Here is a 19,283-nt window from a genome sequence, read left to right as displayed (position 1 = left end):
CATCTTTCAGTTCTTTTAAAATCAAGGCCGGATACTTTCTTCTTTGCCGCTGCCTTTTATTAAATCAAATTTGAGGATTTTAATGATGGGATATATTGCTTTGGTTAGTGACCATCGGTTGTACACTACTTTTTGTGATGCACTGTGGGATACTTTGAGTGCACTATATAGGGTGTAAGAATTCTCACTACACCTACACATTCGGACAGCACTACAACATGGCAACCTCACTATATAGTCCACTATATAGTGAGTAGCGAGTGATTTCAGACACAGGGAGAGTCATCTTAAAGTGCATATCCTGGACCAATTTCTTTTTTTTTTTTTTATGAAAGTATGTCCCTTTACACACTCATCCAGAAGGGTAATTTTGCACAAGGCCATCTGTCTACAGCAGAAAAAAATAAAATAAAACGTGTCTGGAAAAATCCCAAGGGAGTCTGGAGCCAGATTCGTGACGTCACCTGCGGAAGCGCCAGCAGGCTGCGTGAGCTTGCACGGTTTCAGTGCACAGCCTGTGTATACCAAGTTTAGCAGCTAGCGATTTTGCATTGAAATATGGAATTGTCACCTGAGCGCAATGTTACTTCACCTTTGGATGAAGAATGTAATGTTGCTACACCCTCCTACGATACATCTGTTAACCATTTTAATAATTACGCGATAACGTTGAAGAAATTTGCAGAAAACCACCAGGTCGTTTTCTCATAAACGAACCAGCGCTGACGTAGGATTCAGAGGGAGGCGTCCCGCACGCGACGTCACGAAAGGGAAACCCAAATGCCAAGTTTTTTCAGAGGCGGACCAATTCGCCTCAAATGGCTTGATTTCAACTGAATTTTTCTGGTATTGCGCAAGGTAAAAAAAATTGCACAAAATGCAAACAGATATTTGACCAAAGTTTAATATAAAATAGGAGAATTACACTGATCTTGCTCCTGAATTTACCCGTAATATGCACTTTAACAACAGCAGCCATTCCTACAAAACTGCACATGTTCAACTTGTGTGAGAGAGCCGGGCAAATGTTTAAAAAAATAAATTCTGATTTATAAAAATAACGCGCTCTCCATACATGTTCCGATATTAATCTCAGCCAAGTCTGAAAATAATTACGCAAGCTTCTTTTTCCCCCCTCCATCAGTTAACACCCACAGCTAGCAAACAGTATTTAAATGTACCACTTATAATTTTTGAGGAATTTATTTTACAAGTGAAAAAGATGAACAGTGGATATCTGGCTTTATTAAAAATCTTCTTACTAGGCCTGTCATTACCACAAAAAATGTAATTATTTCACCAAACACCACTAAATAAAAACTCAAAAACAGTTTAAGCAAACCCTTGAAAAACACTTGGGGGTGGGGGGGTGGGGGGGGAGGTCAAGTATGTGGTACAGACTCCAAACTTGTGGTCATCATCTCCAAACTTCTTAATATCTAGAACCTGTTTATTAATTAATACGCATTTTGAAAAATTATTTATTTCAAGGCCTCCCCCACTGCTTTCTGTCGCTCTGACTACGTCACAGTCACTGTTGCGCTGATTGGTCAGAGCGTTGGCCTATACGCACAGAGACAGCTTGAAAGACAACGGGTTGTCCCTACCCACCCCCTTCGGAAATGTCTACGATCGAGACCAGACTAAATATTCACATTTAGTCTGGCTTGCCAGGCTATGGGTCTTCCTCAAACTGTTGCCACAAAAATGGAGGCACAAAATGGTCTAGTTTTTGAAGGCTGTCGCATTAAGATTTACCTTCACAGGAACACAACAATGCCCCTGTGCACAAACTGAGGTTTATAAAAAGACATGGTTTGCCAAAGTTGCAGTGAAAGAACACGAGCTGCTGCACACAGTCCTGCTCTCAACTGCACTAAATACGTTTGGGATAAACTGGAACTCCGACTCTTGTGGCTGAATGATCACAAATCCCCACGGCCACACCCTGGAATCTAGTGGAAAGCCTTCCCAGAAGCGTGGAGGTTATTATAAAACAGTGAAGGAAGAATGGGATGTTCAACAAGCACATACGGGTGTAATGGTCAGCTGTCCACAAAATTTTCGATATGAAGCGTAATTAAAATATATATACGATTATCCAGCACTTTAAGCAATATGGAAAATACCAGAGAGGGAAAACGCAAATGATCATTAGTATTGCATTTCCTGAGGTTTTTCCCATCACTATGAGGGATTATTTCTGTCATCAACCTCGTACGGTCAATTTTGCTGTAATACATCTCAAAGTGTGCGTTAAAAGAGGAGTATGGCATCGTTAGAGCATACAAGTACACAGTGCTCAGCGTAAATGAGTGCACCCCCTTTGAAAAGTAACTCGTATCTCAATTAACACACACAATTTCCAAAATGTTGACAAGACAAAGTGTAATACAACATCTGTTTAACTTATAACGTGAAAGTAAGGTTAATAACAAACTTAGATTACACATTTTTTCAGTTTTACTCAAGTTAGGGTGGTGCAAAAATGAGTACACCCCACAACAAAAACTACTACATCTAGTGCTTTGTATGGCCTCCATGATTTTTAATGACAGCACCAAGTCTTCTAGGCATGGAATGAACAAGTTGGCGACATTTTGCAACATCAATCTTTTTCCATTCTTCAACAATGACCTCTTTTAGTGACTGGATGCTGGATGGAGAGTGATGCTCAACTTGTCTCTTCAGAATTCCCCATAGGTGTTCGATTGGGTTCAGATCAGGAGACATACTTGGCCACTGAATCACTTTCACCCTGTTCTTCTTCAGAAATCCAACAGCGGCCTTAGATGTGTGTTTAGTCATGTTGGAAAAGTGCGCGACGACCAAGGGCATGGAGTGATGGTAGCATCTTCTCTTTCAGTATAGAGCAATACACCTGTGAATTCATGATGCCATCAATGAAATGCAGCTCCCCGACACCAGCAGCACTCATGCAGCCCCGCATAAGGACACTGCCACCACCATGTTTCCCTTTCTTAGCTAAAGTAATGGAGAGAGTTGTAGCCTCTCAACTTCATACTTTCCTTGCTCATAATGATCTCTATGAACCCTTTCAGTCAGGCTTTCGCAATATGCAGAGCACTGAATCTGCTCTCAAGAGTTGTTAATGACCTCCTGCTCTCAACCGATGCTGGTCATCTCAATGTCCTTGTTCTCTTTGACACCGTACATCATGAGAGACTCATTTCCAGACTATCTTCTTTTGGTATTACTGGCTTAGCTTTATCCTGGTTTCAGTCATATCTAGCAAACAGGCAACAGTTTATTTCTATTGGTGTTCATAAATCATCCACTGCTACTGTTGCTCAGGGTGTGCCTCAGGGTTCTGTCCTTGGTCCCCTTCTTTTTATATGTTTCTCCTATAGGCCAGATTATTCTTAACTATGGCCTTAACTTTCATTGTTATGCTGATGATATTCAAATCTACATCACTATCACCCCTTCCATAGCCTCTGTTCAGCTGCTAAGGACTTGCATCACTGACCTTAAGCAATGGCTGCATAAGAACTGCCTTAAACTTAATGCTGGCAAAACGGAGGTTCTATTAGTAGGTACCAAAAGACAGGTTCAGAATTTCTCCAGTTTTACTATTGATGTTGATGGTGTGTCTATTCATCCTTCCCAAGTTATAAAAAACCTTGGCGTTATCTTTGACTCCACCCTTACGTTTGAACCCCATCTTAAACTAATTACTAAGAATGCTTTCTTTCACCTCCGCAATATTGCATGTCTCCGCCCTTTTCTCTTGGAAACTGATGCCAATATGTTGGTCAATGCATTTATTTTTCCTCGTCTTGATTATTGCAGGGTGGCACGGTGGTGTAGTGGTTAGCGCTGTCGCCTCACAGCAAGAAGGTCCTGGGTTCGAGCCCCGGGGCCGGCGAGGGCCTTTCTGTGCGGAGTTTGCATGTTCTCCCCGTGTCCGCGTGGGTTTCCTCCGGGTGCTCCGGTTTCCCCCACAGTCCAAAGACATGCAGGTTAGGTTAACTGGTGACTCTAAATTGACCGTAGGTGTGAATGTGAGTGTGAATGGTTGTCTGTGTCTATGTGTCAGCCCTGTGATGACCTGGCGACTTGTCCAGGGTGTACCCCGCCTCTCGCCCGTAGTCAGCTGGGATAGGCTCCAGCTTGCCTGCGACCCTGTAGAACAGGATAAAGCGGCTAGAGATAATGAGATGAGATGAGATGATTATTGCAATTCTCTCTTTTATGGTCTCCCTGCCACATTGCTCAATCGCCTGCAGTACATCCAAAACTCAGCAGCTAGAGTCCTCGCACTCACCAAGCGCACTGCTCACATCACTCCTGTTTTACAGCAACTGCACTGGTTGCCAGTTATCTCTCGGATCAAATACAAAATCCTGCTTTTAACCTATAAAGCTCTTCATGGTTTCGCTCCTTCCTATCTCTGTGAGTTAATTCATTTGTACTGTCCCTCCCGCTCCCTCAGATCTTCTGTCTGTGGACTTCCGACTGTCCCACGTTTTAAACTGGCATCTATGGGTGGCAGATCATTTAGTGTTGCTGCTCCTAAACTTTGGAACTCGTTACCACAATCGCTTCGTGACTGTTCCACTCTCTCTTCCTTCAAAGCCAACTTGAAAACTTTTCTCTTTACCTCACACTATTCTTTCTAGTTTTTTTTTTTGGTGGCAATTCTTTTGTAAAGCGTCCTTGGGTTTGTGAAAGGCGCTACATAAATTGAACTTATTATTATTATTATCATCATCACTCTCCATCCAGTCACTAAAAGAGGTCATTGTTGAAGAATGGAAAAAGACTGATGTTGCAAAATGTCGCCAACTTGTTCATTCCATGCCTAGAAGACTTGGTGCTGTCATTAAAAATCATGGAGGCCATACAAAGCACTAGATGTAGTAGTTTTTGTTGTGGGGTGTACTCATTTTTGCACCACCCTAATTTGAGTAAAACTGAAAAATGTGTAATCTAAGTTTATATTATTAACCTTACTTTCCCGTTATAAGTTAAACAGATGTTATATTAAACTTTGTCTCGTCAACATTTTGGAAATTGCTTGTGTTCATTGAGATATTGTTTAAAATGTTACTTTTCAAAGGGGGCGTACTCATTTACGCTCAGCACTGTATGCCTGCTCATATAAATAAGATAGCAGAAGAGAAGGCTTGCCTGGGGAAGGAGAGTTAGGGTCCATGTTGGGCAGACGGAAGACGTAGTGAATGTAGGAAGAGAGGAGGCTGTTACGGCCGTGCATGTCCTGGCTGGTGTCCAAATATTTATGCAGACGGTTTACGATGGACGCCATCGCCTCAAAAGAAGCCTGGCCAAGATTTACTGCAATCAGAAGGATATGGAAGAAGAGAAAAATCAGAGGTTTCGGTGTCTCGTGGTACCAACTGATTTCGATTTGAAGATTAGCGACACAGTACTGTCTCAGATCAGCGAGTGAGACCGAGCGAGTTGTTACCGATCTGTCCAGCGATGACCGGCGGCCGCACCACCAGCAGCACCAACTTGTCGAACAGCAGGTGGAGGAAGCGCACCACTGGTTCCAGCTGAGAGGAGCTCAGAGCTGCTATGCTGCCCTTCAACTCCGCTTCCAGGCTGTTCTCCATGATCCGCATATCTCCGATCCTCACTGGGAACATGTGCTCATCCAGAGCGTGCACCAGTGCAAAGAACTTATCCAGATACTGGTCCTGGGGGTGGAGACGATTCAGGGCAGCTCTTTTCTCAGTCAGTCATATATACAACCTCGAGAATCCAAAACGTAAGAACTAAGAGTACCTGTGTGTGGATGGTGGACACGGCTACGACCTCAACGTTAAACACTCCTCTGTGGTTATCGACCCATTTCATACCAGGTAGAGGAACCTAAAAAAACATGCATCAAAAGGAAAAAGTATGAAAAGCACAGAGAGCGTTCTAGTTATAAACTGCATCTGCTTGTTTAATTTAGTTTTCCAGAAAACATTACACAAGATGTACCACCACGCCACTGATATCTTTTAGACTAATTATACATTTAACAGTTATTCCACGAAATCGAGTCGTACATGAGCCGATAGCCGATGAGCATAGCGTTGAGTTGGCTATAAGCCATGTACGACGAGATTGAATGGAATAATGGCTTTATTATAGCCATTGTATAGATTTGAGAAACAGCATTTTTATATTTTGCAAATTCAATAAATAAAAACTGGACACAAAACGTCCAACAAAATCACTTCCGCTCAAAGGAATACGCCACCCCCAGGTGAAATTGAGTCAGTCCCTGCAGTCCCTAGAGTTGGATGAGTGAGCCAAAGCGTTTTGTAGCCGACCCAGCCATTGCCCTGATCTGGAAACATCCCGGTTAGCTTTAGCTTAGCGTAGTCGCTGTAATCCGGCGTGTCCAGCTAGCATGTCGTTGCAAAAGTGAATCAAATAACTCAAGATTTTTTATAATTTCTCATGACCTGTACATTCACATCGAGTACACATATCAATGCAAATTAACACGAAGGGATTTACTAGACCAATTTATATCTGGAACTATTTTCGGCCACAGCACAGGCAAAGCACCGCTGCAGGCGCAAAGACACCACGCAGCACCACAACTTCCATCAATACACCAGTGTTACCAGGGAAACCAGGGTTTTCAGGTGCTGCGTGGTGTCTTTGCGCCTGCAGCGGCGCTTGGCCTGTGCTGTGGCCGAAAATAGTTCCAGATATAAATTGGTCTAGTAAATCCCTTCGTGTTAATTTGCATTGATATGTGTACTCGATGTGAATGTACAGGTCATGAGAAATTATAAAAAATCTTGAGTTATTTGATTCACTTTTGCAACGACATGCTAGCTGGACACGCCGGATTACAGCGACTACGCTAAGCTAAAGCTAACCGGGCCGTTTCCAGATCAGGGCAATGGCTGGGTCGGCTACAAAACGCTTTCGCTCACTCATCCAACTTTAGGGACTGCAGGGACTGACTCAATTTCACTTGGGGGTGGCATATTCCTTTAAAAGGTAAACAAGCCGGCGAAATGACAGTAGCAATTTGTGAAAAATGCAATAATTCTTGAAAAAAAAAAAAAAAGGATGTATGTTCTTACCATCGAATACTTTTATTCCATATTTTGTTGTGCTTTTTTTTTTTTGGGGGGGGGGGGCTTATTTTTGAGTAGGTAACCGCGAGTTGGCCTAGTGGTTAGCGTGTCCGCCTCTCGAGTGGGAGAGTGTGAGTTCTGCTCATGGTCGGGTCATACCAAAGACCATCATAAAAATGGTACCTACTGCCGTCTGGCAAGGCACGCTACAATAAAGATGTGAGTGGGGAGTCAAACTCTCGCAGTTACCAGAGGACCAGCCCCCCACTGTAACCCTAGCTATGTAATAGGCGAGAGGCTGAGGGCTACGGAAACGGAGATCGGCACCGCCCTATGCGCCACATGGCGTGGGAAGGACTTTGACTTTTGAGTCGAGTTTTTATTTAATCCTCGGTTGGTTCAGCAACACGCCGCCATTTTGTTTTTCTCTACTCACGGTGTATGAGCTAATATCCTAGTAGTAGAGTAGCCAATCAGATCACGCGATTGCTCATATCCAGTGAATGTGGATAGAATAATATTAAATGGCATGAGCTACTTCTGGTAATATTGTGCACTTTGATTGGTTCCTTGGCGGGCAGTATTTTCCCATAATGCCCGTAGGCAACGATGGACTTTCTTTCCAAGGTGCAACTTTCAATGTTGCAAAAAACGAACAAGAACAAAACGACTTAAAAAAAAAAGATTAACTAGAAATCAAAACTGTCCAAAACACAAAAGACAAACAAGAGCCACTGAGTTATTCAACAAATGAGCAACGAAGCGCATTCAGAAACCGCGAGCAGAAATTCAGTTTTGAAACCACTAGCTGTTTATTCTGCACGCGTGACTCAACTACGTTACAAATATGACGTGACTGAAAGCAGAAAACGCCTCGTTAAGCCTAGGTCACAACCGGACGTACGATTTTTTGGCCGTGCGATTTTTGGTGTTTCCCAAATCGCTGCGTTTTTTTGTTCGTGGAGAAAGACGCACGTTGGCCGTAAGTTTGTCTTGCAACCTGAAAAAAATGTAAGCGCCCGTAGAGTTTGTTTGGCATGACAAAGAACCTCTGCGGCCGGTCTGCGGCCAGTCTACGGCTCGAAAATCAGCACGTCACACGCGCACCCTCCGTGCGTTTCTTGCACGTAGACCGGCTGTAGGAGCACGTACGGCCGGTTGTGACCGAGGCATCATAATGATCGTCTAGTTTAATCTTAGAAACAAAAAAGCAATATTATAAACTCCTTATCAACCTCGCTTGCTCGGTCTTTATGGGAAAATATCAGACCAAGATCTTTTTGAGTCTACGGCTCGGTCCATACTGTCAACACCTTGGTCTGATATTTTCCCGTAAAGACCTCTCAGTTAATAAGTAGGTATTATTCTCAATTATCAATAAACCACAGAGAAACACTTTCACTATGTTCAGACTGCAACCTGAAACGACCCATATCCGATTTGTTGTGAAATCCCATTTTTTTGTTAGGCTGTTCACATTACCAATTATATGAGACTTGTATGCGATCTCCAATATGAACGGAAAACGACCCAAAAGTGTCCCGCATGCGCAAATTGACACGTAATAAGCACATCTACCTAATACGTAAAAAAAAAAGCGCACTCTTCAAGTTTAATGATTTTCTTTTTTTGTTTGTTTGTTTAATTATCTGGTTAGTGTTAGTGTGAGGTCTCGTGTGTGTTTTTGTTTCTGAACTGAAATGAAAACGTGTAGCCTGGTAACGAGGGTCGACTCCTAAATGTCTCTCTAATTTCTATATAAGTGCACTACATGTTACTAGGAAGTAATGGATTTTTAAACTCTATATAGTGCACTCGAGCTTCAGTAGGCAGTCATTTGGGATACGGCCGCTGTATTACCAAACTCTTCATTCAGGCTTAATAATTTGCACATATTTATTTCGTCATATTAATAAACTTTTTCTCCATTTTTATAAATATTTATTTAGATTGTTTATCGCCAGCTGAATTCTGCAACTTCTCTCAGCGCTGGCTCAAGGTGCAGAAACACCAGTGCAGTTTGCTATGGAGATGAGGCGAGACCTGGCGATGTGGTACAGGATGGTTTAAGTTATAAATCAGTTCTAGAAACTGTTTTATTTAATCAGGCTAACAGATCAACATCCAGGTCCCTACCAAATCCACCATTAGCTTGATCAATTCTATAAAAGTCTATTTAAATTCTGAAAACTGTACAAATGTTGTTGTTTTCCACCAAAGAGGCGGGATTAGCCAACGCAGAATAGTGACGTTTGTCTCTTGTTGATGACGTGTAGGTCGCATGAATGCGACCTGTCCGGTCAGACTGCAGTCGCATGTGAAAATATCGGATATGCATCAGATTTAGGACCACATATCCAAGCAGCCTGGGTCGCATGTGAAAAAATCGGATCTGTGTCGTTCAGATTGTCAATAACAAATCGGATACAGGTCGCATATGGGCAAAAAAAATCGGATATGGGTCGTTTCAGGGTGCAGTCTGAACGTAGTCTTTAACAGAATTATGCAGCTGGTTAAAGAATGAGCAGTTCTTCATGCTGTATTTAAGCCCTCGAACGAGTCTTACATCAGGAGAGAGAACAGAATAAGACTGCGGCGGTTTTTCCAGAGACACCGGCAGACAGAAGTGGCCCGTTCTAAGACGTCCATTCTGCAGCATAGGGATCCACTGGAAGAGAAAACGAGGCAGAACACGTTTAACAATCAACTGAACAAATTTGCTTCACACATGCAGTTGTGTGTAGATGTGTGTACCGTGTATCCAACTGGTGTTTCCAGAGGAGTGTTTTGCTTCTGTTGGCAGCTGACGTGGTAGAAGGTGAAGAGGATGTGATGGTGGTCGTTCAGGGAGGCTGGCAGCTTAATTTTGACCTCATCGTGGAAATCTGGAGAGCTGGAAGAGTACACGAGCCGAACCAACAAGGGTGAATTAAACAAAAGCCTAAATCTGCACTCTCCATTTCCTGTATTTCCATTTTATTAAAAAAAAAAAAAAAAGCTCTTTAAAATTTATATTGCTCATTTGTAAGTCAATCTGGATTCAAAAAATGCACCTTGGAAATATTTAACTATCAAAACAGCCACGTTCTTCTACAATTTTTGTATAATACAATACAAAAGTAACGTACAAGTATGGAAAAAAAAAAAGTCAATCGATGTCTTGAACTGTTTCAGGCCCACTTTACACGGGGACGGTCTGAAACAAAAACGCAAAAGTCCGTTTTCGTTCTCACTTTTTTCCGCGTCTACACGACCGTTTTCAAGGAGGAAATCTGCGTCTATACGGTGACGCATAAATGTGTGGAATTCAATTGGATGTGCATGCCAGGCGGCTAGGTGGTGCTGTGAAAGACCTCCGCTATGTCTGCACGCATGCGCAACGTCTTCCGTCTTGTCTGATCTGCACATCTGCGTCGCGAAAACTTTGACTACTCTGGCTATGGTAAGTAAGTAAAAAAGTAAGAGCATACTATACCCGCCTCTGTTCATTAACGGTATATGTGCAGATTCGGTATAGATGTTCGAAGGACTCCTGGACGTTTATTAAAGCTGCCAGAGCAGCTTGAAGGTCCGTTGGATCGATGTAATCAGACATGCTCTTACTTTTTTACTTACTTTCTTACTTCCCGGGCTGGCATGTACAGTATATGACATATGTATGACGTAAACGCGTACCCGACGTGAGCAGATCCGAGCAGAGTTTCGCGTATTGGGTAGTTTAGACGGATATGCAACGGGGGCTGTTTTTAACTTATCCATTCTGGAAGGCGTTTTCAATTTTTTCCGTTTTTCAGCCTCGGAAACGCCGTCCCCGTGTAGACGAAAGGCATTTCCGATAAAATATTTAGTCGTTTTTACCCGACAGCGTCCTCGTGTAAACGGGCCCTCAGAGGAACTGCAGTTCAAAGTGTGTGGTGGGGTGACATTTTACGATATTTACGCTTTCACAACTTCCAATAGCGTCCTGACTTTACCCATCAGCTGATAAAGCTTAAAACCTAGTGACATCATCTGTGATCAGGTTTTGCGAATGAAGAATAACAGGGTCACGAGAACACTCATTAAATAAACTCTTTACAAGCAACAAAAGCTGTACTGCTGTGCAACTCACCGGTTGTGATAGACCACTGCAGTGTATGCCTCTTTGGAAAACTCTCCACAGCTGGATTTACCAAAGATCACCTAAACGGGGAATAAAACACCAAGTATGGATTGATTTTCCTGAACAAGGTGTACTAAAACGAAGGTTCCTTAATTTCACATGTTAAGTGCATTTATTTATTTCATTCATTGCTTAATGGTGCTGTGTGTTACAGTTATAATGCACCATTGTCGAATTCTTATCGGTGATTAACAATCTATAAGAACGGCTCAGACAGTAGTTCCAGCCACAAGACAAAGCACAGGCTTGTGTTGTATTAATGCACGCTTTATCGTTTCTATGGCAACAACTCGTTCACAGGAAGAGTATGGTAGACGTGCCACATAATCGAAAGTTAAATTAACGATGGAATACTACGGCAGCGTATTGCTGCCATGCCACAAAAAGAAAAATTGATCAGGATCACATTATGGAGTGAAACGTTTATCGTGATGACCTTTTTCACGTTTTAACAAGGTATTTTTATATTACAGTGGCGGCTACAATTATCGACAGTCCATAATTAGACACCTTTTCAGATTTACCAACAAAAACAATTTTACAGTTACAACAGTTCCTATTGGTTAATTATTCAACTGGAAGACCCTCCCCCCCTTGCCATTTGATCTTGTCATATGATGACACAGCTCTTTACCGGAGATTATTTTTTTTTAGCACGATCAGCAATGAGGAAAACCCGGACGTCATCATCGCAGGTAAGCATGGTGGAAAGATCACGGACATGTTTCTACTGATCAAATTCACCCATATATTTCATTATCTCCTTGTCGAAACCTACTTTGCTTCTTACTCTTTCATTTGACAGTCGCCATTTTGTATCTAAACGCACGTTTGAGAAGTCACGTGAGGTGTCGATAATAGTGATCACTTTCACCGGTGTCCACCATTATCGACACCCTGTGGGATTAAGTGATATTTACAACTGTTATGGATTGATCTTTGGGTAACATTGTTGAAGTCAATGAAGTACTTAAAAAAAAAAAAAAAAAAAGGGCTGTGATTTATAATAATGTTTTTTCTGATGCATAACAGAATGGAATGTTTATAGAGTATTTGGAATCCTATTGCAAGAAATACAATTGGACCAGAATTAAATTGCTAGCGTATAACAAATTACATGCTTGAAATATTCAGATTTTTCTATTCCATTCAGAAAATATATATTATATATACACTTTTTTTTTTTTGCAGCTTCTTGTAAATCTTTACCACATATTACAATATCTGTAGACATTTTATATTTTTAGATATAAATTTAAAATCTAAAAGAAAAAAAAAAAAATCAATCGATCTTTGACCTGGATGTTCATGTGGTTACAGTGTGAATTGCCTGTTAACATTTATTGCTAAATTACAAAACTAGAAATTAATACAAAACAACGACGAATGATTAAAGGTGGGGTATGAGATTTTGGAATAACGGTTCCCGCAAGCCATATTTTGAAAAGAAACACGCCCGCCCTCGCCATGCTCCCACCCCCCGCGTCTCCACCCCTCCTCCCCCTTATAAAGCCTGAGAAAATCAGCCTTTATAATGGGTGTCTATTGCGTTACACACCAGTGGAGCAGAGTGTAGAGAGCTTGGAAAAATAGTTCAAACTTTCTCATTTAAACTGTGTTTTCAGCCCCAATTTTCACTCCACACACATAATTTTCTCAAAAGTAGTAGCCACACTTGTCCTGATTCACACAATGTGTCTACCTACACGATAGGACTTGCAGTTTTTGAATGAGAAGCCTGAAAGTGAGGAGAGGGCAGCCGCGCAGCCACATAGACTGCCATTATAAACTTGGCAGAAAAGTCACTCGTTTTTAACTCGCTCTAGTGACCTCATTTTTTACACTACCGACAAAAGAATTACATCAGTGTGTTCAGGAGAGCCTTGTGGCACTCACTGTGAAAGAATTTTGTGAATATCTCGTTCCGTTTTCATGTAATTCCCCATTGTTTGGAGGGAGCGCACTGAGAAAATCCTGCGCTCTGTGTGACACTCTGCTCGCTCCCTCACACACACACACACAGAAGGGCCGGGCTGCTCGCGGGCTTCAGTCTGATTGACGTGTCAGTATCCAATCATTTTGAGGTGGTACCTCGATATGATTGGATGGCGTTTTTCCTTCATTTTACACTGTAGACTCCAGTCTACAGTGTAAAATGAAGGAAAAACGCCATCCAATCATATCGAGGTACCACCTCAAAATGATTGGAAAAATATTTCGTTTTTGGGTCAAACCTTCTATTGTACTGCTTGCAACATGGGTGTGAGGAGCTTTTCAAGCAATATGGTAAAAAAAATACTCCTGAAAAAAATCTCATACCCCACCTTTAACAAAATGTCTCATCTCATTATCTGTAGCCGCTTTATCCTGTTCTACAGGGTCGCAGGCAAGCTGGAGCCTATCCCAGCTGACTACGGGCGAAAGGCGGGGTACACCCTGGACAAGTCGCCAGGTCATCACAGGGCTGACACATAGACACAGACAACCATTCACACTCACATTCACACCTACGGTCAATTTAGAGTCACCAGTTAACCTAACCTGCATGTCTTTGGACTGTGGGGGAAACCGGAGCACCCGGAGGAAACCCACGCAGACACTGGGAGAACATGCAAACTCCACACAGAAAGGCCCTCGCCGGCCACGGGGCTCGAACCCGGACCTTCTTGCTGTGAGGCGACAGCGCTAACCACTACACCACAGTGCCGCCCCATTAACAAAATGTGATCTAGGAAAATACTTAGAAAGTGGAACAAAAAGATTTTCTGACGCAGGTTAAACATTATCAGTTCATTTGTTTGCAAACATTAGAATTACTTCCTCATTTATGTAAACACCGACATCCATATATTTATATAAAATATATTTTGTACTAAATATAAGTCTCTGTAAAACAAATTTTAAATAAAAACTATGTTTTGTTAACTTAATACCACATACCGATTATTTTTTTTTTTTATAAATAAATCAACTGGATGTCGATAATTATGGAAGTGTCACGTGATCTGATACGCTAAGTAATCCGGAATCAATTTTTTTTCTTTTCCAGTGGAAGTTCGAGTAATTATTCATGCACAATTTACGTACTGAAAGTCTTTTCTACTTTTGCAACAGCCAAAATATAGTTAAGGTGTCGATAACTGTAGCTGCCACTCTAGTAAAACATACAAACTTCATTTTATAACCAGTTTGCTATAACAATACACGAACCACTGAGTTCAATTAGAGCAGAATCTCACCAAGTCTCAAACCAAGCTTGAAGTAGAACTTAAATCAAATAAATTAATCAATATAAATGACATCATGTTACAAGATAAATGGTATACCATTATAAGAGAAGTTTCTTCTTATAATGTGAGAGGTTTGTATGTCATAATTATGTCAAAATATCGTATAATACTGTACAGTTTCTCTTTTTCTGGCGTGGCAGCAATACGTTTCTACAGAACACAAAGATGGAGCTACTCAAGAAAGAAAATATTAGGTTCTGTCATTGTGTGCATCAAAGTTTTGAGAATAGAGACTGAATTAATAATCCCCATGCATCTGCTGCTCAGTGATTAGTTTCCCACAAAGCCCTGCTCGTGACGTCACTGAAAACAGAGGCCATGTTCAGAGCTGTTTCTCAGTTTACTGAAAGACAAACACGAGTAGATATTCACACACAAGGGTGTGGGGAGAGAAAGAAAAACACACGTCCTTCTTATGACTGGTTAAGACATAGCAGCAGATAAATGACGTGCACAGAAACAGATACACGAGTTCACAGCGCTACCAAGAAAGGAGCTGACCTTGGGAGCAGAAGAATAAATACACAATGAGTGTTTTGTGTGCTGTTGGAACATCCTGTGTGTTATGAAAAGCAGAGAAATGGGTGTGACACAAATATTACTCTTAGCAGAAAACATCGGTGAGGCTGTTCTTTCCAATTTTCCAACATGAGAAGGTTTACTGAAAGGGAATTTTTGCAGTTCTCTCAGTAACAAACTGCATTTTATTTTGTCTCGTTAAAGTGCATATCCTGGAACAAATTCGGGTTTTTTTTTTTTTTTAAATATGAAAGTATGTCCCTTTACACACTCACCCAGAAGGGTAATTTTGCACAAGGCCATCTGTCTACAGCAGAAAAAAAAAAATAAAACGCGTCTGGAAAAATTCCAAGGGAGTCTGGAGCCAGATTTGTGACGTCACCTACAGAAGCGCCAGCAGGCTGCGCGAGCTTTGCACGGTTTCAGTGCACAGCCTGTGTAGACCAAGTTTAAGGGCCTCTGCATGCTCTTGTGACAAGGCTTTCGCAGATAGCTTTTCGCAGACAGTTGTAATTTATCGTTGAGCGGGGAGTAATAGGCGTGCGCGATGTTATTCACCGCCACAACACAAGGGGGTGCAAAGTCGCGAAATCGCTAGGAGTAGTTGGTGGGTGTGGTTAGTGGAGTGTTTATCCTCCGGTTACTTATAATGACTAGAACTGGAGTGGTATAGATGTCCGTACTTCCTCACTTCCTCGATCAACCGCTCTTCGTGCTGCTCTATCTTCGCTCGTGTTTTTAAAAATGGCGGTCGTGAAAACAAACCAAACTGGGAAAGTAGGGAAGCGGAAATGCGTGTACAGCGGATGTAGAGTGGACCAATCAGAGCCCTCTTATCTGCGAGGCTGTCTGTGAGGCTTCTGCGGTGGTCACAATTTTTGGGAGGTGCGCGCAGAGCGTCTGCGAAGGGGGGGGGGGCTACGCAGACGCCATCTGCGAGGACTGCGTTGTCAGCATAAATTGGCCTTAACAGCTAGCGATTTTGCACTGAAATATGGAATTGTCACCTGAGCGCAATGTTACTTCACCTTTGGATGAAGAATGTAATGTTGCTACACCCTCCTACGATACATCTGTTAACCATTTTAATAATTATATGATAACGTTGAAGAAATTTGCAGAAAACCACCAGGTCGTTTTCTCATAAAACAAACCAGCACTGACGTAGGATTCAGAGGGAGGCGTCCTGCACGCGACGTCACGAAAATCCATGTTTGCCGGGAAATCCAAATGCCAAGGTTTTTCAGAGGCGGACCAATTCGCCTCAAATGGCTCGATTTCAACTGAATTTTTCTGGCATTGCGCAAGGTAAAAAAATTGCACAAAATGCAAAACGTTACAGATATTTGACCAAAGTTCAATATAAAATAGGAGAATTACACTAATCTTGCTCCTGAATTTACCCGTGATATGAACTTTAACATCAAACAAAGGAATGACTGTTTATGGCTATTTTCACAGGAACTAACCACTCACTGTCTCATGGACGTTTCACAACATCAAAAAGAAGTACATCTAGCTGTCCATTATCTATAGAGGACTTTCACGTGACGTCATCATAACTGCAGATTTGTTTATGCGGTCGTAAACAAGCTTTGTGCTTGACAGCAACCTGCACAAGTGTATGAAATGACTGTAAGCCAAATTCAGTGCATCTTCAGGTAAACTTGTAGAAGTTCCATCTAAAAGAACAATGCCAGAGACCTGTCGTGCTTTTGGATGTAATAACAGATGTGGAGATAAGCCTGGTTTAACTTTTCACTGCTTCCCAGAGAACCCTGAAAAATGGCAAGCTGCAGTTAAATGGGAAGACTAGATGATTAAACACTCCCCTGTGTGTAGAGAACATTTTACATCAGGTTAAGCCCACCACACACCTTCCCGATTCACTTACGATTTTGTCGGGCCAATTAAATCGCTTGCGAATCTTAAATGGGTGCGGGGGCACCTCGTAGCCGATTTCATCGGTTCTCGGTTCAGATCAAACTGGTCTTGATATTTTCAGATGTGATCTCCTCGTACGCAACGCAATCTGTAGTGTGTGCGTTGTTACGACGATGTCATCGGTTACGATAATTTTAAACAGCCAACTGGAGTGCCAGGATTGATCGCACGTGGACTGCAGACCAGGAAGCGTCCACCTGTCTTTATGACATTAGTTCACCTGATTACAACAAACGGGAAAAGAGGAACGAGGCTATGGCTGTAATCATGTCAGCTTTGAAAATGCCTGGTAAAGTATTACAGCACTGTCAGTGGTACAGAAATCACTTGTCCGGAATCCCGGAACAAGTTGAATTTTAAGAACGACTGAACAAATTAGAAATCAATTCTTATTATTGATTTGTCTAGTTGGGATTATTATCCCTTTTTGATTCTAATATTCGTGATATCTTGAACACGTGACCATCTATTCGGGCTGAACGTGTACGATGTCTCGCAAATGTGTGCGGGGAATTCTGAACCGATCAAATCGGGCCCATATACTCGTAACCGATTGCCCGACACACGAAGCCCTGATGAAATCAGGAAGGTGTGCGCTGGGCTTTAGTGTGAAAGCTCTGTGCAGTGTTAAAATGTATATGTTGGCTTTGGACACGATATATTTTATTAAACCTAATGCTTGGCGAGACTAGCAGCATGTTTGTTATAAAATATGCTCGATCTCGGCCCTGGCTTGTTTATCACTATCAATATCAGATGAAAATTCAAATTCAATCCAAATTGCTTGACACTGCTCTCACTGAATTCAGAATTAAATGCAGAATATCATACTTTTTACAGAATTCAAATGTACATCCGTTCTTGATTATTACAAATCAAAGATTGAAAAAAAAAAAAGGCTTAATTTTTTAGAAAACTTCTGTAATATTCTGTATGAAGATCACATGGTCCAAAATGGGCCTCAGTAACCAGTGAGATCAAATGTTTTTTTTTTTAATAACTTTTCTATTTTTCAAGATATTTACATGAAAATTGGCAGGCACATAGATGGTTGTATACTGAATACAAAGTTTGAAAAATCTGTAAAAATAAATTATGCAAATTAGTATTTAATTTGCATTAGTTATGCTAATTAAGTAAACCGTTAAATCAGTAAACTCAATAAAAAAAAAAGTAAAAGATTATTTCTAATACCCTCTTGGTGCTCTGTAGGCCTTTTTATTTCTCGAAAGTAGGACCTTCTAGTGTTTATCTCGTCTCATATCTCTAGCCGCTTTATCCTTCTACAGGGTCGCAGGCAAGCTGGAGCCTATCCCAGCTGACTACGGGTGAAAGGCGGGGTACACCCTGGACAAGTCGCCAGGTCATCACAGGGCTGACACATAGACACAGACAACCATTCACACTCACATTCACACCTACGGTCAATTTAGAGTCACCAGTTAACCTAACCTGCATGTCTTTGGACTGTGGGGGAAACCGGAGCACCCGGAGGAAACCCACACGGACACGGGGAGAACATGCAAACTCCACACAGAAAGGCCCTCGCCGGCCACGGGGCTCGAACCCAGACCTTCTTGCTGTGAGGCGACAGCGCTAACCACTACACCACCGTGCCGCCCCTCTAGTGTTTATATTAAAGAATATACCGTAAATCATAATACCCACAGCTTTCAAGGTGAACCTCAAAAAAAAAAAAAAAAAAAACACACACGTGATCCACATCCAATAAACAATTCCATTTAATTGAACTGAAATTGGCACTCGTGTTTCTGACTTCCCATTTTTAAAATCATTCTGACCACTAAAAGCTCAATATTTTTCATCAAAACAACTACAGTTATATTCTAAAATAGTTATTTATTTCCATGAATCAGTTTGATTTGAAGAAATAAGTCAGTAAAGCTATGAAAACTCACTTCAGAGTCTCTCGTGAATCAAAACATCAAAACTAGCAGATGGGAAAATTTTTCTGAATACTTCATCAGAAACACTGAGAGCAAGAGAACATCCCTATAAACATTATCTGATTCATATTCATGAGTAATCCAGTCGGAAACCGATCAAAAGAGAGAGAGAGAGAGAGAGAGAGAGAGAGAGAGAGAGAGCCTGACCGCTTTCCCATGACTCAAAAAGCACCAGCATGTTCCCAATGTCACGCCAGCATTACTCCCAAAGTACTGAACAGATCTTAACGAGATACATTTCTTTGGAAAGCAGAGATAAGCTTTTTAATGATAGTATCCATGGTAGAAAATATTCAAGAGTTAAGCAATGACAGATTTGGAAACTCAG

The 19,283-nt window shown here is 41.6% G+C and overlaps 1 protein-coding gene across 19 annotated transcripts in view; it reads right to left on the bottom strand.

The window, feature by feature from the left end:
• Positions 1 to 19,283, bottom strand: part of dock7 (dedicator of cytokinesis 7) — a 251,625-nt gene that overhangs the window by 95,966 nt on the left and 136,376 nt on the right. For all 19 annotated transcript variants that reach the window (XM_060919936.1, XM_060919938.1, XM_060919940.1 and 16 more), the window contains exons 16-21: positions 11,185 to 11,255; positions 9,828 to 9,966; positions 9,640 to 9,741; positions 5,773 to 5,859; positions 5,453 to 5,684; positions 5,155 to 5,319 (exon numbers count right to left, since the gene is read on the bottom strand). In XM_060919936.1, the coding sequence (XP_060775919.1) occupies positions 5,155 to 5,319; positions 5,453 to 5,684; positions 5,773 to 5,859; positions 9,640 to 9,741; positions 9,828 to 9,966; positions 11,185 to 11,255 (796 nt within the window). The remainder of the gene's footprint in view (positions 1 to 5,154; positions 5,320 to 5,452; positions 5,685 to 5,772; positions 5,860 to 9,639; positions 9,742 to 9,827; positions 9,967 to 11,184; positions 11,256 to 19,283) is intronic.

Source organism: Neoarius graeffei, chromosome 4, assembly GCF_027579695.1.
Source record: "Neoarius graeffei isolate fNeoGra1 chromosome 4, fNeoGra1.pri, whole genome shotgun sequence".
NCBI classification, from domain to species: Eukaryota; Metazoa; Chordata; class Actinopteri; order Siluriformes; family Ariidae; genus Neoarius; species Neoarius graeffei.
The sequence above is the reverse complement of the archived record's forward strand: the minus strand, read 5'-3'. Positions and strand labels throughout refer to the sequence as shown.